Source organism: Elephas maximus, chromosome 7, assembly GCF_024166365.1.
Source record: "Elephas maximus indicus isolate mEleMax1 chromosome 7, mEleMax1 primary haplotype, whole genome shotgun sequence".
NCBI classification, from domain to species: Eukaryota; Metazoa; Chordata; class Mammalia; order Proboscidea; family Elephantidae; genus Elephas; species Elephas maximus.
The window spans coordinates 20,481,026-20,506,833 of record NC_064825.1 but is presented as its reverse complement, the minus strand read 5'-3'; the positions used below and the strand labels follow the sequence as shown (position 1 = coordinate 20,506,833).

Genomic DNA, 25,808 nt, shown 5'->3' with positions numbered 1-25,808 from the left:
AGTGCAGGGTGGGAAATCAGGGAAGGACAGAAGTCATGGCTATTTAGTGAAGACCCTCAACTGTTTCTGAGGAATAAATATGTTAATTTGTAGGCCATGGAAACCATGACAATTTCTGGCAAAGAGTGATCAGATTTGTGATTCTGGAAGCTAAATCCAGAGGCAGTGTTCAAGTTGAATTAAAGAAGTAAAAGATTAGAGTCCAGAAAAGTAGTTGGGAAGTAAATTCAATAAGCTAATCAGTAGGTCATTTTACATGCTCCTTCCTCTCCCAAACCAGATTAAGGATAGAACTCATTGCCATCAGGTTGATTCCAACTCATAGCAACCCTATAGGACATAGTAGAACAGCCCCATAGGGTTTCCAAGGCTGTAATTTCTATGGAAGCAGACTGCCACATCTTTCTCCCGCAGAGCAGCTGGTGGGTTCAAACCACCAGTATTTTGGTTAGCAACCAAGCACCTAAACACTGTGCCACCAGGACTCCTAGATTAAGGATAAGGCTTACTAATTATTGATCCGCAGAAGAGATGTCACCTTCTCTGAGATGCCTTCACTATCCATGCTCACATTCCCCAAAATAGTGAATTGTCCCTCCTGTGTACTCCAAATAGCTCCTAGTGCTTAACCCCATTCCAGAGTTTATTACATTAATTGAGAATTACCTGTTTACTTATCTGACTTTCTCTAGGCTTTATGGTTCCTAAGAGTAGAAATTGTGTCTTATTCATCATTACATCCCAGATGCCTTCCACAGTGCCTGGAACATAGAAGGTATAAACCAAAAAAAAAAAGAAAACCCAGTGCCATCGAGTCGATTCTGACTCATAGCAACACTATAGGGCAGAGTAGAACTGCTCCATAGAGTTTCCAAGGAGTGCCTGGCAGATTCGAACTGCTGACCCTCTGGTTAGCAGCCATAGCACTTAACCACTATGCCACCAGTGTTTCCAGAAAGTATAAAGTAGTCGCCAAATCTGACTGAAAGATGTCATGTTTTCTCCCAATTCCACCCATTCAGTTGACCAATTTCTATTACTCTTTCTAGCCTCAGTTTATATATCACTGCTCCAGAAACCTCTACTGCAAGCATCTCTCCATTTAGCATTTATCACATTGACTTATAATTGCATGGATGATTGTCTTTCTTATTAAGAGAATGGCTGTTTCATTCACAAAAACAGGGAACTGAGGTGTAGGTAGATTTTTAACTTCTTTTCATTGTTAAATCTCATATATTCATGGTTTTTTATGGATATTTTAGGAGGCCCTGGGGTGTGGAGTGAGTGAGGCGACCTACGTATTCAACCTAGATCACCTCTAAGGCTCTTACCTCTACAATGAGAAGAGCCTCTGAACAGCCGCTCTCTTTCTAGCCTGGGTTCTCTCCTCTGAACTGATTTGTAGCCACATCCTTACCCCATTTTTTAAAAAAATCTGTGTTTTCACTTCAAAGGAGAGTATATTCTGTCCAGAAAACTAAGTAGTATCAAAATCAAAGCATACTGATATTTATTTTCAGCTTCCATGATCCTACCTATTCTCTGGGTCATGAACCCTTTGTCAATGTGTTTCAGCAAAGCCCTCAGGCCTGTTCCCTTTTCCACCGTGAGGAAAATGGCACCTTCTCCTTGGCTCTATTGATTCATGGCTATAGGCAGCAAAGGTGCCATCATTGCCGATTCAAACTTTATTAGCTGTTTCGTAAGAGCAAAACCACCACTCTTGTCTGTTTCATCTCATAATCTTATCCCTTAGATCCTTCAGAAAGAGCATGGCCTTGCCAACACCCTAAATTCAGACTTCTTACCTCCAGAACTGAGACAATAAATTTCTATTGTTTAAAGCTACCCAGCTTGTAGTACTTTGCTATGACAGACCTAGGAAACTAATACAACATCAAAAAATTCAATGTTGATGTTGGTGTTGACAGAGCCAACTGCCAGTACATAGCAAATGGATCATGAGCATCAGATATGGGGCCAGTTGAGGACAACAGATAAGGCTCCGATGGGATAGATCAGCAACTTCTCACTCCAGACATAAGCAGACTCTTCCTCCTTTTCTACAAATATTAAAATATAAAATATAAAAATATTAGTTTGAACCACATGAAATCGCCATTTTTGTAGAACAAAAATAGGATTTTATAGGACAAAAATATTGGCAATGTCCTAAAGTTCAACCACATAGAAATAGAACCAGGAGGAGATGATGAGAAAACCTTGTGAGAAGAGATGTGACATTTTTGGATGAGCTATTAAATTGTATAGTGTCCAATATTAACAAAACTTAAATTTGCTTGAATATACCCAAAAGAGATTAATGTTATACTAGTATAGGCCTGTTACTAGATTATAACCAAATTGGACTTATTATAGTTTATCTATTGCAAAGTCAGAGCTGAAGAATCAAAAGCCATTTAAAAATTTGCTTTTACATAAATAAAAAAGAAATTTTATTCTTACAATTACACTCCCCAGATTAAACTTCGTTTTGAGCTCATTCAAGAAGTAAATAATATAAATAGTTCTATATCTATTTATAAAATTAAATTTTTAGTTTTAAAACTCCCCACTAAGAAAACTCCAGGCCTAGATGTCTTTACTTGAGAATTCTACCAAAATTTCAAGCAAAAAATAATACTAATTCTACAGAAAATCTTCCAGAGATTTGGAGAGGAAGGAATTCTTTCCAACACATTCTATAATATCAGCATTACTGTAAAACCAAACAAAGAAATCACAAGAAAAGAAAATTATAGACTGATAACATAAAGAAGGAAACCCTGGTGGTGTAGTGGTTAAGTGCTATGCCTGCTAACCAGAAGGTGGGCAGTTCAAATCCACCAGGCACTCCTTGGAAACTCTATCGGGCAATTCTACTGTCCTATAGTGTCACTATGAGACAAATTGACTAAACAGCAGTGGGTTTTTAACATAAAGAACAAAAATCCCCACTACTGGACCAATAAGCAACTTCATGATAAGTGGAGAAAATATTGAAGCTGTCAAGGGTTTCATTTTACTTGGGCCCACAATCAATGCCCATGGAAGCAATAATCAAGAAATCAAAGGATGTATTGCACTGGGCAACTTTGTGGCAAAAAAAAAAAAAACCTACTAGGATGCACCTGACCCAAGCCATGGTATTTTCAGTCGCCTCATATGCATGTGAAAGCTGGACAATGAAAAAGGAAGACTGAAGAAGAATTGATGCCTTTGAATGATGGTGTTGGCAAAGAATATTGACTATACAAAGGACTGCCAGAAGAACAAACAAATATGTCTTGGAGGAAGTACTATCAGAATGTTTTTTAGAAGCAAGGCTGGACAGGCTTTGTCTCATTTAGTTTGGAAATGTTATCAGAAGGGACCAATCCCTACAGAAGGACATCAAGTTTGATAAAGTAGAGATTCACCAAGAAAGAGGAAGACCCCCAATGAGATGGATTGACACAGTGGCTGCAACAATGGACTCAAACGTACTATTGTGAGAGTGGTGCAGGACTGGGCAACGTTTCATCTGTTATACATGAAGTCAACAACCACCACAATCTCTCAAGAATATACTCAAGAATATAAATGTTATTAAATCCAATCCAACAACAAACCAAGTGGGATTTATCCCTAGAATGCCAAGTTAGTTAAATATTAGAAAATCAATATTATTCACATATATTATCAGACTTAAAACCAATATGATCATCTCAATAGATAAAGAAGTTTTTGTCAAAATTCAACATCCACTCTTGACAAAAAACTCTCAGTAAACTGAGGATAGAAGGACAGTCCCCACACTGATAATTGGAACCTATGAAAAATGTACAGCTAACATCATGCTTAATAGAGAAAGACTCAATACTTTTGCCCTAAGATTAAAAAAAGAGAGAGAGAGAAAAGCGAGAGTGTTTGCCCTCACTACTGCTGTTCAACAACTTTTATTCACTTCCATTCTACTAGAAGCCCTAGCCAGTTCAATAAAGCAAGGGAAAAGGAAATAAAAGGCTTACAAATTATAAGGGAAGACATAACACTGCCTTTATTGCAGAAAACATGATTTACACAGAGAACCACATTGATATATAAAAAAAAAAGCTACTAGAACTAAGATGTAAGTTTAGCAATGTTTCAGACACAAGATCAATATACTATCAATGACCAATCAAAAATTGAAATTAAAAATCAATACTTAGAAAAACAAAACTTGAGGCCTCCAGTCCAGAAAAGATGGCATAGACCTTTTTAACCCAGCTTCTCCCTGCTAAGCACAACTATGAACCTTGGAAATGCTGCAAAAGACAACCAATGGAAAACTCTGAAAGGTTGTAAGAAGGTGAGCTGGTTTGGAATCCAGAAAGAACCGCACAGTAGCAGGGCATCTCACACACTCCAGTAGAAGACTGTCCAGACTTGGCGTTCCTCAATCCTGAACGAGCAATAAAAGAAAGTCCTAGTATGTTTATTCCTGTTCAAACTGGAGGTCCTTCTGACCACATCAGGTGAACCTCACACCACCAGCTGAGGGATCAATTGGGAGCCTCATCAAAAATAAGTGGCACTGTCCTTCTCTGTTTGGGCTGAGTATCCTCTTTTCCACAAGAGATGACAAGCAGGCAGGAGGAACTGGCAAGAGAGATCCAGCTACAGCAAGTGGCCCATTCTGAGAAGTCTTTTTGTTCCCACAACCTCTCCCAAATACACAGCAGTGGCCAGGGAGCACCAGTAGAATGATCCCACCACACACCTCCCCCACTGAGAGACACCAAGTGCCCAGCCTAGAGAAACCCCTCTCTTCCCCTAAGGCAGTACCAGCAGGGACCAGTGAGAGCCAGCATCAGATAACAGAAGTTGATCCAGGTTCGTCAAGATTTCTTGCACTTTCCCATTTCAGGGCCTTAGCAAATGGTATTCCTTCGGCTTTCCTACTGTTTTCCTAGTTAACTCACCTTTCAGTTTTCAGGTCAAATGTTATTCCCCACAAAAAGACATTTCTGACTTCCTGCTACTCTCTACTTTTTCCTTCTTAATATTTATTATGTATTTTATTTATATTTTAAGTACATTTTTAGTCCATGTCTATCTCACACAACTAAAGTATGATAATTTACATATTTTGCCCAAGTTAACGCTTTTAGTTAGGTATTATTATGGCAGTTTTACATGTAACAGAAGAGACTGAGTAACTTTGCTCAAAATCCCACACATGTTAGCCCTGGCAGGGATTTGAACCCAACCGTTTCTGACTTTAAAGCATACATTCTTAATTGACCAAAATAATATGAAACAAGAAAGAAGTCTAATCTAGAAATTAGAGCATGATCTATAAATAATATAACAGCAAGTAGTAGTTGGAAACCCTGGTGGCATAGTGGTTAAGTGCTAAGGCTGCTAACCAAGAGGTTGGCAATTCGGATCCGCCAGGCGCTCCTTGGAAACTCTGTGGGGCAGTTCTACTCTGTCCTATAGGGTCACTACGAGTCGGAATCGACTCGACGGCAGTGAGTAGTGGTGGTACTCCCAGGCATGCAGTCTGCTTGGAAAGATCTAAGCCAGGTTCTGTGGTGTCTGACCAGTGGGCCAAGTATGATAATGGAGGATCCAGAAAATGTTGCTGAAATTCGGAAATCAGGGTAGGCATTACAATGTCAGCAATGAATTCCTGGCGGACAGGAATGAGAACAGTGCTGTCCTATGTATGGAGCAGATAACAAGGCAGACTCCCAGCCATTAGGGGCAGATGCGGAATAACTAGGAGAACGAAGACATCACCAGGTCTAGGCAGAAACTCATGCAGAAGTCTAGAGACCAGACTACAGCAAGCATGACTTGATCCTGAATGCTAAAATGCTGGTTTGTATTTCCTAATATCCCACCTACCCCAACGAGCCTCCACCTGTCATCACTCCCTTACCACCCTACTCCAAGTCCAAGAATCTGTTAGCAGAATTAATCCCAAAATCTGGAAATTCCAGAATACAGGCGTCTTAGTTATCTAGGGCTGCTATAACAGAAATACTACAACTGGATGGCTTTAACAAAGAGAAATTTATTCTCTCACAGTCTAGGATACTAGAAGTCTGAATTCAGGGTTCCAGCTCCAGGAGGAAGCCTTCGCTGTCTACGGGCCCTAGGGGAACAACCTTGTTATCAGTCTTCTCCTAGTCTAGAAGCTTCTCAGTGCAGGGGCCCTGGGTCCAAGGAACACGCTTCTTTACTGGTTCTTCATTCTTGGTGGTAGGAGGTCCCCTGTCTCTCTGCTTGCTTCTCTTTTATATCTAAAAGAGATTGACTCAAGATACAACCTAATCTTGTATATGGAGTCCTGACTTAGTAACATAACTGCCTCTAATCCTGCCTCATTAACTTCATAGAGGTAGGATTTACAACTCACAGGAAAATCACATCAGATGACAAAAATGGTGGACAATCATGCAATACTGGGAATCATGGCCTAGCCAAGTTGACACACTTTGAGGGGCCACAATTCAACCCATAACAATAGAAGTCAAGTAGTAAGAAATGAGGGGAGAAGACAAAGAAGTTGGAAGTCGAAAGTAAGTACGTGTGTATGACCAGAAATTATAGCATAAAACACTTCCATTGGCTAATTTGTTTTTGTTTCTGTTTTTTCCTTTCCTAAATTTAAAAACAAACAGACTCATCCACTGGCTAATTTTGTTTTTGTAAAATAATAAAAAAAAAAGTTCATCTGATAAGCGTTTCCAATTTAAATCAGCAGGCTGACTTTAGGTTAAATGACACTCATTTGACAGATGAAAAACATTGTGGTATTCAAAATTCTTTATCCTCCCAGTGGATCAGTGGCCAAGAGTACAGGAGTGTTCATAAACTAAATTTAAGAGGAGAATATAATATGTTGCCTCCTGTCAACAAGAAAGGACTTATCTTAAATCAGGAGCTGAAATACTGCCAGAGTCTAAGACACATTTATTTCTTTAAAGGAAGTGAACTCTTAAACCAAACTTCTCACCTGCAAGATTAGAGTTTACTTGGGCCAGTAAAATTTAGATATTTTCAATATATTAACAATCTGCACAAATTCTAGTAATTTAGCTAAATCTCGTTAAAGTTTGTAATTCTCACAAGGGAATGCCTATTTGTTTACAAAAAGCATAAACTTTGCTTCCGTATAAAGCTTTTTATAGCCTGTGTACCTTTGGGTCGCTATGGGTCAGAATCGACCCAACAGCAATGGGTTTGGTTTTAGTTTACGTACCTTTGGGATCAAAATGGGATAAACACATTACAATCTATTTTTAATCAAAAATGAGCACTATCTAAAATAATGAACAGAATTTTTCCCTGACCATCTTGAAAGGATTATATAATTTTTGAGCACACTGTATTTTCTAAATATCTTAGGCTAATATCTCCCCAGACATCATTTACTATTCTAGTTTTTACTATTCCTGGTCTTATTTACGTAATTTGGCTTGTTTATAAATTTGCCCTCTTTCTTACACGGTGTAAATCAAGTTAGGCCCTACTGAAAACTGTATTTTTTAAACTGCTGTTTTAGTCATCTAGTGCTGCTATAACAGAAATACCACAAGTGGATGGCTTTAACAAAGAGAAATTTATTTTCTCACAGTCTAGTAGGTTACGAGTCCAAATTCAGGGTGTCAGCTCCAGGGGAAGGCCTTCTCTCTGTCTGTTGGCTCTGGAGGAAGGTCCTTGTCCTCAATCTTTCCCTGATCGAGGAGCTGCTCGGGCTCAGGGACCCCCTGTCCAAAGGACACACTCTGCTCCTGGTGCTGCTTTCTTGGTGGTATGATGTCCCCCAGTCTGTGGTTGCTTCTCTTTCCTTTTATCTCTTAGGAGATAAAAGGTAGTGCAGGCCACGCCCCAGTGAAACTTCCTTTACATTGGATCAGGGAAGTGACCTGAGTAAGGGTGGTGTTACAACCCTACCCTAATCCTCTTAACATAAAATTACAGTCACAAAATGGAGGACAACCACCCAATACTAGGAATCATGGCCCAGCCCAATTGATATATACATTTTGGGGGGATATAATTCAATCCATGACAACTGGTATCTTTATTGATGACAATATTAAACCAAATACTTATAAGCAGTATTTCAGCTGCCTATAATCTAACACCAGTTGTAAGAAGTTCAGTGCTCTAAGTAGTGTTCAGTTCTGGGTGACTGACAAGATTAAATACATGTTTAGAAATAATATAAATGATAGTGACTAAACAGATTAGGCATTATTCATATATCTTATATCTTAGTTAACTATTACCATATTGCAGTGCAGTAAACTATTCTTGGAAGTAGGAGGATCAAATTTTAGGATTTTCAGTTCAGCGGGGTCGCTTGTTCTTATCCAAAGCAACAATGCCGATTGTTACTTCCTCTTTCCTATAAGACATCAGTTCAGACTCTAGTGGCATATCGAATAAAATCACAACTGCTGCTTCTCCTATGTTTCAGGATGCTTGAGCATACTGACCCACTGGTGAAACATTAGGTTGTATTTTAGGAGTATGGAAGGGAGAAAAGGACACATGTACTGATTAAGTTTGAAATCTGTGTATTCCTAGAACAAGGAATACATGGAAGAATACGATAATCCCAAATGTCAGCCTCATTTTCACTGAACTTCTAAAAAATTTTAATAATGCTTTAATCTTTCACCGTGATATGAAACTCAAGGTCCATTTTTAACAAAGGTCATGAAAGAGCCCAAATGCAAACTCAGATATCATGTTCTTATGTTTAAAAAAGTGCAACGTGAGCAGCTCAGGTATACCAGTTCTCATCTTTATACCCTTGATGCAGAGTTAGCACTGTGTAACACTGCCATAAATCATCTCTTGGCTGTATACAATTAATTTTATGTTCTGTTCTTGTCCTCCTCTATGTTTTTATGCTGTTTCTTTTTATATTTGATTTTTGAGGTCACTCTTGGTTTGAGGTGAAATACCCAAGCTTAATATTAAAATATCACTGGGTGATATTATAGTAACAAATTTTAATAACCAAATTCAGGGTCACCTTTTTCAACAAGTTTTAAAATTAGCTGTCAGAAAGTGTCAAAAGAAAAATAACCTGTAACACCATAATGCTTTTGTATATAAGAAGATAGTTAGTGGGTTTATTGCATAATTTCTTTGAAGGATAAAAACATTTCTAACATCACTGCATATTTTCCCAGTGATCCTTTATCTTATTTATTATTACCTAGGAAGTGGTTTCAGACTTCATCACAGTTTCTTACCATTTAGTTGATTTGCAGTAAAACAGGAAAAAAAAACCTTTTTTAATAATTTTCAGAATAGCTATTCTTCCAGACGGGAGTCTACGAATCCAAAATGCTTCTAAGTCAGATGAGGGAAAGTACGTTTGCCAAGGGGAAAATGTCTTTGGTTCTGCTGAAATCATAGCTTCAGTATCTGTAAAAGGTAAGAAAACGTGGTTAAATGTTTTTCTTAAACATAATTTCCTCCTGGCTCTATCAGAATGACAATAAATACAACATGCATGTGTATGTGTTTGTCTGTGTGCATGCTCCTGTTTATAAAACACATTGCAAAGATAGAATAACACAGTCCATTAGGAGACCGTAGAGGAAGGAACACATTGATGGTAGAAATTTGAAGATTTTGCTCGGAACAAGATATGTGATAGGGTAAAGAAAGATTTCTGATGTTTAAGTCAGTGTCTTGAAATTTAAAAGAATGCTAACAATATAGAATTATTTTCCCCTACCAAAATAGATATTAGCATCAATCAATAATTACCCTTTGTCACCATTTCAACTGGAGATGAGTAGAGGGAGAATAACATGACTGTGCGTTGAAGGGACGTGCCCCATATAATCTGATACTAGAGGTAGCCATTGATGAATGCATCAATGGAATTATTTATATAGCTTTAATTTTTAGTATAATAAATATTCCTGCTTATATAGTTCTGTTAGTTTTCTAGATCCAGAGAGAACTGGGATTTCAAGCCTAGAGCATTCTTTTGAGACTATATGTTATAGAATAATAGCAACAAAATCTCGTATCTTAGGCAGTAAAGTCCCTTCGGTTGTCAAATATTATTCATAGAACTAATTTTTGCTTGTACGTCTGCAATATAGCAAATAATTCTTTGGCCATTTCTTCGTAAATAAAAATGTGATTAATGTAGCCAGCACTCTGATATTTTATATAATAAGAGGTCAACATTAAGGGAAATAAGATGTTTTCACTTATACAACCCAATCTTCTATCTCTTCCCTTATTCTTCCTGTGTGGTAATCAATCTTTTTCATAATGAGACAATCCTGGTTCTACAAACTTCTTGTGTGTGTTGTTTAACAACAATAAAAATGTTTTCTGTTAATCATCAGTTATATGAACTATTGAGTTACCCAAAACACTCCAATCTCCACGAAGTTTAAACTACAGTATGCTATACTTTTCTATCTTCTCTAATGAAGCCAGAACTTAGAATCCCACATGGAATATCTGACTTTTAGAATGTTGACATCTACATTTTGGCATTCCTATCCTGTGGTTGTTCTTTGCTTTCAGTGACTTTTTTGAACAACTTTGGATATTAAAGGATATGATCAGTTGTTAGGAGTGGTGCATAGAACTATACTATTGCAAACAATAGAGCTAGAATAGAAACATGCAGCTCATTGTTAATCACTTCTGGTAACCTTCTGGAGGTATTTACAACCAGGAATCTAATTAGACAAAAAGATAAAACCAAAATCCCTTCTCCACCACCTCCCTACTCTCTTCAAAAAGCTTCACATTGTAGTCATTCAATCACTAGCTTAAATAACCCTAAGGTATATAGCCTGTATTAACCTTTATGGGTTCAAAGTTGCTCCAGATGCAGCAAAAAAGTGAAAAAAAAAAAAAAAAAAGACTGAATGATTAAGTAGTTAAACATAAACTTTTTTTTTTTTTTTAAGTATTTTCAATCGGTGATTTTGCCTTTCTTTTAGTACCTTCATTAAAAAAAAAAATAATAAGCCCTTCCTCTATTCAACAGCGATACTCTAAAATCAGCTAGAAAATGGCTCTTCTACTTCAAAATGATAATATACCATAAGAGAGTTTTATATAATGTTAAGCAAAACATACAAGGTGATTTGTAGCAGTAGTATATTTTTCCATCTATTAAAATAGTACTTTGTGTAAGGGAGGTCCTTTCTATTGCCTTGTAGCCTCCTACAGCCCTTAAGGAGATGAACTCCTGAATTCTTTCTCCTGAAAGATGAAATGTGTTTTATAGTAAAAATCATTTTATTTATATTTGATGATCCTTGAAGGTGGACAGGGAGGCTATAGTTTCTTTTATTTCTCTCCTTCCCGAAGGCTAAATATTGCTTGTAGTTATGTAGTCTCTAGTCTTTTTTTTTTTGTAAAGTTAACCTCTTCTTTGCAACAGGGACTCTTAAATCATTAAATCATTTGCACACCCAGCAAACGCAAAGCAAAATCCACTAGCATTCAAAAAACGAAAATCAGGCACTCAATAATATTTTACTTACAGATGTGAAAAATCTGGTATATGTGTTTGGAACAACTGTGTTGTATAGATTCCTTGTTTGTGTTTCCCTTTATTACCTAAACTAATGTAATGATTGGAAACCCTGGGTGGCGTAGTGGTTAAGTGCTACGGCTGCTAACCAAGAGGTTGCAGTTCGAATCCGCCAGGCGCTCCTTGGAAACTCTATGGGGCAGTTCTACTCTGTCCTATAGGGTTGCTAGGAGTCAGAATCCACTCGACGGCAGTGGGTGTGGGTAAATGTATGATACTATGAGCTGGACCTACTATATATTGATTATGTTAACTAATGACTTTTACCTCCATAGAACCTACGAGGATAGAGCTTACTCCTAAAAGAACGGAGTTAACAGTGGGAGAAAGCATTGTCCTTAACTGCAAAGCAATTCACGATGCTAGTTTGGAAGTCACTTTCTACTGGACGCTAAAAGGACAGCCTATCGATTTTGAGAAAGAAGGTGGACATTTTGAAAGCATCAGGGTCGTAAGTGGATACAATTTTATTTTTTGTGTACTAAATAATTTTGGAGATTTTGATTCAAATTTGAAAATTTTCTAATCTATGAAAAGGTAAAGGATAACAGAAAATCAATTTGACTTAAAATTATTACTATCTTCCATTCATTTGTGTTACATCACCTGTAAATTATTATTTTAAAACTTCAGTAAGAAATTGGGAATTGTTTATTATGTAAACCAAGTTTTCTTGCCACTTCTATTTACTTTATCACTATTGTCAATGTTTACAATCCAATTCTGAAAAGTTATGTTACTACATAAAGTGGCTACTATGTTATTTAGAGTATTCTTAACAGTAATTATAGTAAAATGCCCACCCACTGCTGTCAAGTCGATTCCGACTCCTAGCGACCCTATAGGACAGAGTAGAACTGCCCCATAGAGTTTCCAAGGAGCCCCTGGTAGATTCAAACTGCAAACCTTCTGGTTAGCAGCCATTGCACTTAATCACTACCCAGGGTTTCCTATGGTAAAATAAATAAATGAAATAACCATGTCTGCCCTATTCCTCAAGAAATAGCAATTTGTGGAGATCACTGAATTTCTCACAAACTATAGAGCTAAAATATGCAGCCTGTAGTCTTAGGTAAACATTCACAGACATGTTAGTCCCTTATCTACCAAATCTTTGTCTTTTTGATATCTTCTTTTTTTTTATTACGCTACCTACAGGGCCATCAACTAAAAGGAGTGGGAAATGTTTTGAACCAAATTCTGTAGAACCATCACAGAGTGACACACTACCTTAAATCTCTACGGGAGTGGAAAATTAACTTCCTTCCCCCAGTAACTTGCTTAAGAAATAAAAGAGTAACATAAATGACGGAGAGGGAGAAAGACAGATGGAACTGGAGAGGGATGGAGAGATTTTGAGTTGACCTTCCTTTATACCTGGCTAATGGGATGGGTCCAAGTAAAATTTTTGCTTACAAATCCAGTGTGAAATGCTGCCATATATACTTACTAATGTCAATTTCTTTCTTTCTTTTAAAGATTGTGGGAAGCATTAGAAAATCATAGCTGTAGTGAGCCCAAACATACGAAACTCATTTGAGCTTGCATTTTATTTTAGAAGTAATGTGATACAATGAAAAAAAGTCTTGGGACCCAAAGTCAGGATTCTCCAAATCAAGTTCAAGCTCAATTGCTAATCATCTATGTAACATAAAGTCAGTCACTTAATTTGGCATTAATCTCATAGAGAAGTAAAGTGAGAGCTGGTCTAGATAATTTCTAAGATTTCTTCTAGCTGTGTTTATTAGTAAAAGAGTAAAGATGAGCTATTTTTGTTGTATTGGCCAGTTTCAACAAAATTAAACACTACCTGCCAAATTTATTCCTCTCCTCCTGGTTTACTTTGCAATTAATGGGAGAGACTACGTAAATAAGAAACAACAACCAACTACACTTTTCATCATCTCATTAAAGATTAAAATTTTGTCTAATTATTAATGGTTGAATTACATGCAAAATATTTAGATCATATTAAATAACTCATTGTCCTCTAACTTGCAGCTTTCCTCTTCCTTTACCTTGGGTTGATAATTCCCTCAAGAATGTGAATAAATTTTATGCCATGTATGTCATGAAATAGGACCTGGAAAATATAACAACTTCTGTTCCACCAAAAATATATCTTCTCAGAATTGTCCATAAACTTTCATTTTTAATGACCAGACATATAAAAATAAATATGTGTACAATGAATAATGGTCTTTCTTCATGTAAACATACCCCCTCTTTATTTTAATATTAGTAGAAAATTAATGGACCTGGTGAGATTATATGAATTCTATTCTTTGTCTCTTAGACAGTACCACTTAAGGTCGATATCATTCATTAATATTAATAAATTTATTTAATCATTTTCTTAATGTTGGCAGTTAATAATACCTGCTATATACCTCTTTGTACATATAGTTTTTGCTCTTAAGAGGTACAAAATTGACCCCTGATTCCATCAAACCCATAGAGCCACAAAAAAAAAAAAAAAAAAAAAGAGCTACAAACCATGTTAAAATTAGGCTCTGCGTTTTAGATAGTAATAATAAACTATAAGGTAGAAGAATAAATCGAATTATCATGCTGAAAGGTGAAAAAAATACTTAGCTGTAAGATAATGTAGGACTTACCAATTGTAGTATACTTGGAATAATTTATAGAAATATGTATGTAATTGGAAGTTTCAAAACTGTGAAGTAGAAAAGAAACTGTCTATTACCTTCCTCCCAATTACCTCAAGATGCAATTGGTCCTGGCTGGATTCAGGACCATATACTGGAGAGAAAACCATTTTTGTAACAATGAAAAGACAGGGGAAGAAAGAACAATATTCCATCTCTCCTCCTGCCTGCCCTTCTGCATGTGAAAACATTAACGAGTTTGGGAAATAATATGTTAGTGGAGAAATAGAAGTATTTCAGAGAAAAGAGATTTGGAAGGGCCCTTTGGGCTTTTTGGGAGGTGACTGGAAGACTCTGGGAGTAAGAGGATAGGACAGGGCACAGAGGACAGCCAAGTGGGGGTAACCTTAAGGCATGTTTTGTTCCAAAGGACAGCCGTTGAAGGACTTTCAGGCATCACCTTAGGGGCCTATTCCAGCAGAGTAAAAAAGCCAAATGGAACTCAGAGAACAGAGAAATGGAGTGTGCCTTTGATTGAAGTTAACACTAGGTCAACTGCCCTGGGTTCTAAATTTGCCAGTGAGGGTCAAATAGGGGTGAATAAGCAAAGAAAGAGGGGATACTTTAGCACTTTAATATGCATAGGGTTAAATTAATCAACCAATACTCTGAAAAAAAGAAATACCAAAGCTATTGATATTTAGCTTCTTGTAAGATGCCAAAATATGACTTAATGAAGTTCTTTACTTTTCAGCTAGTTGCACTGATGGCTTCTATGCAAAGCCATTGGATTGTGGATAAAACTCTAAGGTGAAATCTTATATGTTAACTTTGTAACATCTATATTAAAAAAAAAAAATTTTTTTTTTATATATATTATTATTCTTTAACTGAAATATTCCTTTGGGGCTGCATTCCAAGAGAGTAAATAGATAAAAATATAAACACATCAATTAAAAAAAAATAGAGTTTTTGCTTTTAAATTTAAATTAAAACACCTGTAATGAAAAATGCTTCTATTTCTTTTGCCCTCTTGCCATGTTTTACAAACCGAGCAATGGATTTGGAGTGAATCCATTATCAAAGCCACCATTAAAAGGGCCCAAACAATTAATTAGTCCATAAACATTTGATTCAATTCACCCAAATCACTTTTTTTGGCAAATGAGCAAGGCTATTCTTAAGATTTTAATTTATAAGCTAAGTGTTGTGAGGGATCCAAAGTAAAAGACATGACCTTACCCTCTAAGAGAGCACAATAAAAGGGGAAGACAGGCTAGCCATCTACTACAATAGAGCAGTGATCAGAGGGCTGTATGTACAGGGATGCAGTTGGTATTTGAACTGAACCACGGCTGGTGGAAGGATTGTGTCAGGTGATGAGACGAAACTGCATTTTAGGCAGAGAAGGTAGGTCGAGCAAAGACGGAAGAGTTTAGTGCTTGTTTCAGGAATGGTGAGTAACCGGGGCCTGGAGAGAACAGTGAGGGCACATAGTAGAAAACAAGTCAATATCTGTGGAACAGATGTAAAGAAAGCAGCAGAAGCTCGTTGTAAAAGGCACTGATTTTTGAGCTGTGGAATTTGGGTTGTGAGATCATTCTGACAACTGTGTGAAACAGGAATTAACAGCTTGCAGATTTTACTTTCACTCTAGGTTGGTTAAGCAGAGGTTATGAGGAGTCGAACATTATGAGGTTATCAAATAAAAATGTTTACAATTGTGTTTTGACACAATTGTTTATGTTGGTCAGAGAGCCTCCTGTTACTCACAGGATATGTGAACAGCATGTGAACGTTGCCGGATGGCCTCAAAGCTGTGGTCTTAATGGAAGACTGTGGTGATTCATGGTTTTCCAGAGACTTGAAATACCTAATTGTTCATTTGAAATATAAGAAAGTTTTAGCCCTTTTAATGTGTAAAGAGTAGTTACTCTGCTTGTAATGGCAGTCTACAATTTGCTCTATGTTTGGGCAGAGAAAATATCTCAAATATTCGTCATCAGGGTGGTCTGCTAAAGAAGAATTTTCCTTTCCTTTGTGAACTCTCTAAACTTGCTAATTTACAACAAAATGGACAATTAAACCAAAGTGTGGTATAGGGGCACTATTTGTGTGGTCCTTTACCCAGTTCTCTGGCTGCAACAATACTCTTAGGAAGGCAAGGGATATTTAGCCCTATTTTTTGATGTGGAAACTGAAGAAGACTTTTCAAGTTTACATGAGTACTAAATTAGGGAAGCATGGTTAGGATACAGAGTGATTTTTAAACTACGTTATGTTGATTCTCCAATCATAAGGATTAGCCCCTCCATATTAATTAATACTTTTAGTTTTTGGCTCTTCTTTATAAGCTGTGGGAAATAAAAAATCAGTATGCATAAAGATAGCACAGAACATTAAGTAATTCAAGAAAAATTTGACTATAAAATTACCTATTTCTTTCTTTTACTGCAGTCAAATAGAATTGGAGTCCAGAAATGAAGGAAATTAATATGACTTTTTGTCATTGTGGAGAAAAGAAAGATAAGGAATTAAAGCAAGTTTTTAAGGTCTTAATTGAGCACCTACTGTGTGCCAAGTCAGTAAAAAAGACATATTTATCAAATACCATCAAATTTTCATAATAATCATATGAGGCAATATTATTTGGGGGGAAGCTGGTATGTGACCCAGGCCTCAGAAAGTGGGTAGAATTCACATAGACAAAGAAGAAAGGAAAAGGCAATCTAAGGAGGGATAAAATATTGTATCTCAGGGTTGTGAAGAATCTTGGAGATTACTGAGTCTGTCCTAGGTTGATACATTGATTCTCCGTCCGTGTTATTAGTATATGCTATAACCATTTGAATCGTGAGGATCTCACCCCTCTGAGGTAATTCATTCCATTACCAATCAGATCTAAATAGTAGAAAGTTGAAAAGTAGGAGTAATTATTATAACCTGTATTCCAAGCACACAATTCATAAAGAGATATATCTTATTTATACCCATGGTTTATACTGGGTATTAGCTTAAAAAAAAAAAAAGTCATCATCAAGTTAAATTTGACTCATAGTGACCCTATAGGACAGAGTAGAAGTGCCCCATAGGGTTTCCAAGGAGCACCTGATGGATTCGAATTGCTGACCTTTTGGTTAGCAGCCATAGCACTTAACCACTATGCTATTAAAAATTAGCTTAGGTAAATAAAAGGGAGTTAGAACCTTAAAACTTTTACGTTAGCCAAAAAGCCCTAGCCTTTGTCAATTTTCCTATTATAGTTACTTCTGCTCCTAGTTTACCTTCTAAGAATTTAGTTTCCAAAAGTCAAACCAAACCCACTGTTGTCATATGGATTCCAACTCATAGCAACCCTATAGGGCAGAGTAGAACTGCCCCCATAAGGTTTTCAAAGCTGTACATCTTTACAGAAGCAGACTGCCACATCTTTTCCCCTCAGAGTGACTGTTGGGTTTGAACCACCGACCTTCTAGTTAGCTGCTGAGCATTTTAACAACCTTGCCACCAGGGTTTTTTAGTTTCTTGACAGAAGAAAGGCAATCGTAGTTGTGGCCCATGCTGGGAAAAATCTGATCAATAGCCTGTGATCTGTGAGAGGATAAAAGTATATATTATCCAGTGTCTGGAAATTCTCATCAGAGCCCCCGGGATGTTTCAAGTTATCGTATTGGGAGGAGTGGAGAAATGAAAAATAGAAAAGGACACTCACCTCTTAACAGAGTTTGCTTTCTTAGATTGTAATCTCCAGAAATTATATATGCTTCTAGCTTGCTGATTCCAGGAATTAAGAAATGTTTATGTGTGTCTAGACTCCTTTTTTTTTTTCCTTATTTGCAAGTTTTATTTATTTTTCTCCAAAACTTTTTTCCATTCCATGCATGTATGAACTCAAACTGGATTATTCTAATACTATATTCTCCTTGGGTTGATTTTTTTAAATCCAATTAAAAAATGAATTTAACCTGGAATAAAGTATCTGTGTCTTTGGAAATGTGACTACTGCTAAGTTCCAGTGGGTTGTTGCTACCATTGTTATTATTGTTGTTAACATTGACTATTATGCCTAATCAATTGTGTCAATTTTAAGTGAGGCTACCATAGACTGTTGTAGTAGATGTTGTAGTGTGTTATCGAAATCCCACCTTCAAAACTGAAGCACTCCTTCCCCAAGCTGCTGCAAGTATTAGTGGCTGACAGTTCTCAACAGAGTTTCTATCTGGGAATTGCCTTCAGTCGAAGAGAGCTGTCTCTCTCAAGTTATACCTCATCAATTTGCCTGTGCCCAGTGCTTATAGGTGATGAATGCATAGGGGTGATTATAAAGCTTGGACGCCTTGTCTCAAGGCAAGACAACTCTGAGGGTCTATAACACACTACAACATCCAAAGATCCCCCTGGGATTAGCTGAGGTCTTTGTTGTGATTGCATCACAGATAAACACCTCCTCTGCCCAATTTTACTTCCTTCACTTCTCCGTAAGTGTTGATCCCAATCGTACTTTCCGATGAACTCTTTACACACAATGTTCATCTCAAAGTCTGATTCTCTGAAAACCTGACCTAAGACAGCCAGATGCCATCACTCAGAAAGCACTGGGAACAGACATAAGTAATAATAACAAAATATCGCCTATTAGACACTAGTAATGCGCTAGAGTTTTTTTAATTTTTTTTATTTACTCACACAAATATCTTGTAGTGTAGGAATAATAATTTTTTTTTTTTTGACAGAAGAAAAAGAAACTCAGAAAGACAAACAACATTCCCAAATTTACATGATTGTTCTGTAGGAGTGTTATTATTTCAAACTGAGGTCAGAACCCCAATACAATAGAGCTTTCCAATAAAAAACCAAACCAAACCCAGTGCCGTCAAGTCAATTCCGACTCATAGCGACCCTACAGGACAGAGTAGAACTGCCCCATAGAGTTTCCAAGGAGCGCCTGATGGATTCGAACTGCCAACCCTTTGGTTAGCAGCCATAGCACTTAACCGCTAAGCCACCAGGGTTTCCAAGCTTTCCAATATCTTTTATTAAATTTAGAGCATATCTAAAACTATTTAGAGAAAAAAAAAGCATAATAAATTTCTTTCTTTCTCAACAAGTTTAACATTAAATTATATCGCCTTGCGACTAATTTAGATAAATCTCCTTAATTCAGTTTAGAATTTACGAGCCAATTATTTGCATTGCTGCTAAGATGTCCATATATTCCTCTACAATCATTCACTCCTCATATGTTTTTACTCTGATTGTACGGTTACATACAGTCCTTCAACTGAGACTCTTAAAAATTTAGTTTATTGTTTCAGAATAAATTTGAAACTGATTCATTATCTGATTAAGACGTAAGCTAAAAAGTATTAATAGAATATTGCATCTTGTAGAGAACTTTTAACTCTTTTCGTTCACTCATATGTATGATTTCATTTGATTCCCACATCAACATTGTGAGTCAGGTAAGTTACACATAGATGAAGAAGCTCATTCCCAGAAAAGAATAGGGGCAAAGGGCCTCACTAACAAGGAATTGAGCAACAAAGGCCCATTTATGACACAGCCACCCTTATGACAGGCTTGTGTGAGCCTGAAACTTTATTGCCATGAATGATATTCCAAATCTTGCTCGATAGTTCAAAGCACAGATACGAAGAACTAAAATTAGCTGTGATTCCTCACTGTGGCTTTTTGAAAATTGAGTGCATAGAAAGATTGTGTTTCTGTGATGCTGTCTCACCTCTTTAGTTGGACAACTAAGGTTATCCTTACATTATTTACTCACTTTCTTGATCACTAGTAAAACATCAAAGTCACATGTTTCGTAAGACCAACTCATCACGTTGCTAAAAATCCGCCTGCAAAAGTTACTGAGAATGAACTGGAAAACATCTTAAAATATCCTACTACACTTGCCTCTTCAGATGCTTTGAGGGTGTGTTTTCCCATTAACTAAAGCTCACTGTTCTAGCTGCTGTAATTGTATAGTGTGTGAGCCCATTTTTATTGTCCCCTCCATTTTAGTCTTTTGAAGGCTCTTTCAAAATGAATATGATATGCAATATGTTCCATCACTTTTATAGCTGAAGGTGAGACAAAGAATGTAGAGCAGAGGATCCCAAATCATTCTTATACAAAAAATCCATTTCCCCTTTTGAGACATTTAATATCATCTTTGCTCTCATTGAGTACGTTATTTACCACGTTGTTAATTTCATGTTTGGCCATCAAAATTCAGTGGTGAAGTCCAGCAGCTGAAAGTGTCTCATGTTCCCATATCCAGTAAATTATCAAATCTATTAATTCTGCTTGTATCTGTTGATTCCTCTCCTCTGTTTCTGTAGTCAAAGTCCTGCTTCCAACACTTATTTGCAGTGCTGACCTCTCACCACCTTTTATGTTGCAGTTAAAATTTAACAATTACTTCACACAAGCCAATTCTATTGTGTTACACCTCCCCATCACAAATAAGTACAGAAAAGGACGTGCCACACACAAACTCCCCATCCTTAATCTGACTCCAGCCTAGATACCAAACCTCATTTTCCACCATTTTCCTCTTACACTTTATTTTACAGCAAATTCAGTGGGAATATTGTGCTCCCACATGCTGATCCACTCCTGAGAACTGCTGAGAAAACACTTCCCTGACTTATCCTTGTCAGTTGTGCAAACTCTTACATGTCTCCGGAGACTCAGCTTTCATTCCTCTCCCGGTGTCTTATTACACCTCACACATTCCTCTACCAGAGCGAGTATCAAACTATACTATAAATGTGTGCTTGATTCTTTTCCTCCTAGCCTTGACATTTCTGGAAGTTAGAAATATGTGTATTTTCTAAACTTAACACGGCACCTGGTGCACATGAAGGACTAAATAAACATGTGTAGAGTTACTAAAGGAATCAGGGAAGGTAGCCACTTAGAATAGGCCACAGAGAAACAAATGCTGACTATAATGCTAAATAACTTTTATTTTTTCTGAGAGGAAAGTTTCCAACCACTATTATAATTATAGAAGATCTCAGTGATCAATATTTTACTCATTTTGCTTAACATAAAAATTTAAATATTTTAATATGGTGCTAAAAAAATTATTTTTTTCCAGAAATAATCATAAAAAAAGTTCTTAATTAAAGAGAAAAGTATAATGGATTATAGTTATGTTGAAGCAAAGGTGATGTCTATTTTATAGGCTTTGTGTTATTTTAAAGAGAACATCCTACATACATCTATGTATTCAGGGGATATAATTTAACCTGCAGAGTGATGAAATGCACAGTTTAATAAGACCCTTCATATTAGAATTTTTACCTTGTAGGAATAATATATCAAAGATTTTTCTTTATAGTGGTTGAAAGCCTCTACAAATAAAAGACTGTCCATGTTATCTAATACCACATAAGGTTTAAAGCTTTTATAAGCAAACATGATTCCATTTTACATTTTGAGATATTATTGATATGTAAGTGTTGTGTTTTAGATTCATATTATCTCTCAAAGTGATTTTCAAAGAGTTCAGTTTTTGAGAGACCATTATTTTCAAGACACCTTTGAAATTCTACTTTTATTTCACAATTTTTCTTTCTGCATCTGTTTTGTATTAAATTCTTAAGGGTGCCTAAATGTTATGATCTGTTTAGCTTTTAGCTTTTCAAATCCCCTGGTTTCTTTCATGGGCTTTTTTTTTTTTTTTTAATCATATTACAATATAACAGCGAACTTTAAGAGTTTAGAATTAGTAACTCAGTAGGTGGCCTCTCAATGATGTTTCCACTCTCAGAGGAGGAGGAAGAGGAAATTTTAATAATAATATTGAAGTATTCACCTCTTTCCTTCAGCTGATATCCCTTATACAAGAGGAGTGGAAAGGTCAGCTTGAAGAATTTGGAAACATTAAACTGTTATTTTTTATGAATAACTGATGGTTCCTTAGAGTATTTGTCAGCTTACAGTATATGAATTCTAAGTTTATCTCAGTTATAGGGAGATTTTTTGGGTACCTGTATGTTAGGCACTGATCTAGGAATGATGACTCAGTAGTAATCAGTTGACGAGATCCTGGAATCACAAAGCAAACATTCTGCTGGAGATTATGAATATTTTAATATAATAAAGTAATGAATATAGTTATGAATATAACTGAGAGCCCTGCTTTTGTGGAGCTTAGAGTCTTACAGAAGAATAGACCTATAAACAGATATGCAGCAAGAGCAATGGAAGCCGTACGTTCAGGGAACTCCGTCAAAGTTACGCACCATCCAGCCTGTGGAAACAGAGAAGTCTTCCACAACCAAAACAAAAAACAAAAAAAACGTTGCCCTCGATTTGATTCCAACTCATAACAACCCCTCAGGACAGAGTAGGACAGCCCCACAGGGTTTCCAAGGCTGTAAATCTTGACGGAAGCAGACTGCCACATCTTTCTCGTGCAGTGGCTGGTGGGTTCAAACAACTGACCTTTTGGATAGCAGCCGAGTGCTTTAAAAACTGTGCTACCATGGCTCCTTAGCAAAATAGTGCCTGAGCTAATCTTAAAGGGGTAGTTATGGCAGTGATGTTTCAGTGGTGGAATTCTTATTTTCCATATAGGAGGCCCAGGTTTGATTTCTAGCCCATGCACCTCAAGGACAGCCACCACTTGTCTGTTAGTGGGAGCTTTGTGTTGCTTTAATGCTGTACATATTTCAGTGGAGCTTTCAGACTAAGACAGGCTAGGAAGAAAGGCCTGGAAATCCAAAAAGCAGCCAATGAAAACTCTATGGATTCAGTCCTGTAAATAAGGGGCTGACAACAAATGTCAAGGGGAAATGAGAGGGCCTTTTAAGCAAAGCAAGGAGGGGAAGCAGAAGGGGAAAAGACATTCCAGGTAGAAGCTGAGCATGAGGTAAATATCAAAGATATGGAGGTTTTGTCTGCAAAATCCCCAAAACAAATGGCGATGGCATGGTTAGATCATACCTCACTTAATAAACTTCTATAAAAATTCTATTTTAAAGAAAGCTTTTTGTCTCACTTATGAGAGTTAAGTAAATGGCCATGACTATTCTAGGTTTCAATTATAGCAAGTTACATATTTCCAAAAGTAAAGCTGCCAGATTTTTCCAAATTAAATCCAGGGATAGCTTAGCATAAGTATATGTGTTTTACATAAATTTACATGTTGCTTCTTTCAAGCTTTCTGTGGGGTGTCTACAACAGAAATTAACATTGCAATGTTAAGATGCAACCCAATGTTGGATAATAGATAATTCACTGTGATTTTTCAGGAAGCTGCTCATTGTTCCAGAGGCTGTTCTGAGAATACAATGCAGTTAAGGAGAAAGAGGGACTAAAATCAGAATTTCTGTTTTCTTCCAATGTATCCCTTGATTAAACTATAAATTCCTTGGAGACACAGATTCTATTTATCTTGATCACCATTGTCAGCAACTGGCATCATGCCCGGCAAATATATTTGCTAAATAAAGTATGTGTCAGTATTTGTTAAGTATATGTCAAAGTAATTAATATATAAATTAATAGAATTTAAACATTTTATGTATAGTCGCTCCCCACTTCTTTGCTTATCTGCTAACCTAGCTACCCTGTCAAAAAAGAAGAATGTAGGGTTATCAGAAATTTTTTAATACATTTATTCACTTTAATAAACATTTAATGATTACCTGTAATGTGTGTAGCAGGGCAGAGACTATATGCCTGAGTAAGGCATGGCTTCTCCCTTCTGGAGTTCATAGTCTATCTTAATAAATATAATTGTAAACAACTGTTTATGTAATATAGTTTGGAGGCACCATACTGTTGAAAGAAATTTGAATTATTAACCAGACACGTCATTGGCAGAAAGACTTGTTCTTACAATTAATGTTCAATTGAATTCAACTAAGTTTATCACTAAAGATTATTCAATCAACTAGCATAAGGTATGGAATAATCTAACTGATAATTTTCACATTATCTTAAAATCAAATTGTGTTTTATTATACACCTTATACATCCTGTAAAACCAAAAGAATTATCTACTTTAAAGCAAAGTTAGCTAAAATAGAGACCCCCCCCAAAAAAAAACACAGTGCAGTCGAGTCGATTCCAACTCATAGCGACCCTATAGGACAGAGTTATGGCACCATACTAAATAGTTTAAGGATTACATACAAAGAAGTCTAATAAACTATAAAATACTGTATTTTAATTTTATTAACTGCTGATTGCCCCATATAAAAATATAGCATATTGACGAAATTTGTTTTACTTAGTAAATCTAGCAATAGTATTTCCTAAAAGCATTTCTGAAACTTGCAGTCTAATTATCATTATCCATCACTTAAGTAGTAAGGAATAACGAAATATTTTTGGCTTTTCCTGAAGTAAGGGGCTTTGTGACATACTGTGTTCACTGCATTCATCACGTCAGTAATCATTCTGAACAAGCTGTTACAGTGCCTCCTGTGTTTAAAGTAACCTTAGCTACCGTTAGCGGTCCAAGCATTTCAGTAAGAACGTTTCCATTTACTTTTAAGAATAATCAGGCAGAAGAATTTAAGGAACATTTTTCTTAGCAACTTTTTTTTTTTTTTTTTCGGTTTTTGCCCATATTGCTATTTCCAACCACATTTAGTCTCATACCAAAATTCTAACTGGAGTAATCCACTGGTTTGTTTTAATTTTACATTTTAGATGTTGAGATTTAAATATCTTTAGAGAGAGAAAATTTTACAAATTAAATATCAGTGAATAATTTTATACCTCTCCTTGTACCTATAAAAAGAAATTAAGAAGTTATGATCCTCAACATACAAAGGTGAGAATTAAACACAATATCTATCAGTCTTTGCTGCAAAACAAGTCACCCCAAAACATTGTAGTTTCAAATACCCATTTATTTTGCTCCTGATTCTACGAGTTGGAATGATAACGTTGGCTGTGCCCAGCTGAATTGGCAATTCACCTGCTAAGCTTATGGACTCACTTATGCATCTTCAGCCACTGCTAGTCAACTAGGAAGCTCTGATTTTGAGGATCAACTAGCTTTGGCTGGAGCTATAAGGGAAAATTGGCTACCTGTTTCTCACTGTCCACCAGGCTAGCCCTGCCTTATTCACAGATAGCAAGAACTGAAGCTTCTTTCTAAATTAGGCTTAAGCACAGAATTTACACCATCTCACTTCTGCCACATTCTATTGGCATACCAGATTCAAAGGGTGGGGAAACAGACTCCACCTCCTGTAGGGAGGAACTGCAAAGTATTGTGACCATTTTCGCAGTCTACAATTGCCTGTCTACTGGTTACAATTTTTTACATTTCTCCAAATTGCAACCCTCATCTTAGGATCTACAAAGGTCTCATTCAATCATGGTTCCAATTTCTATGTCAGTTAGCATTTTCTGCAAAACAAACTCCCCAAAATGTACAACCCAATTCTATAAGCCAATAATTTGAGCTGGACTCAGGTGGTTTTCCTGCTGGTGTCAACCGATCTCATTAATGTGGCTGCAGTCTGCTCTCAGGTCAACTGGGAGCTCTTTACGGTGTGAAGCAGGGAGGCGGGCAGCTAGGATGAGTCATATCAGCTACACGTGGTTTATCACCCTGCAGCAGGCTAGCCCAGGCTTTGTCACAT

The 25,808-nt window shown here is 36.6% G+C and overlaps 1 protein-coding gene across 1 annotated transcript in view; it reads left to right on the top strand.

The window, feature by feature from the left end:
• The window catches only part of CNTN5 (contactin 5), a 573,072-nt gene that overhangs the window by 413,073 nt on the left and 134,191 nt on the right, over nucleotides 1-25,808 (top strand). Inside the window, exons 12-13 of the mRNA XM_049889682.1 lie at nucleotides 9,308-9,435; nucleotides 11,854-12,029. Coding sequence (XP_049745639.1) covers nucleotides 9,308-9,435; nucleotides 11,854-12,029 — 304 coding nt within the window. The remainder of the gene's footprint in view (nucleotides 1-9,307; nucleotides 9,436-11,853; nucleotides 12,030-25,808) is intronic.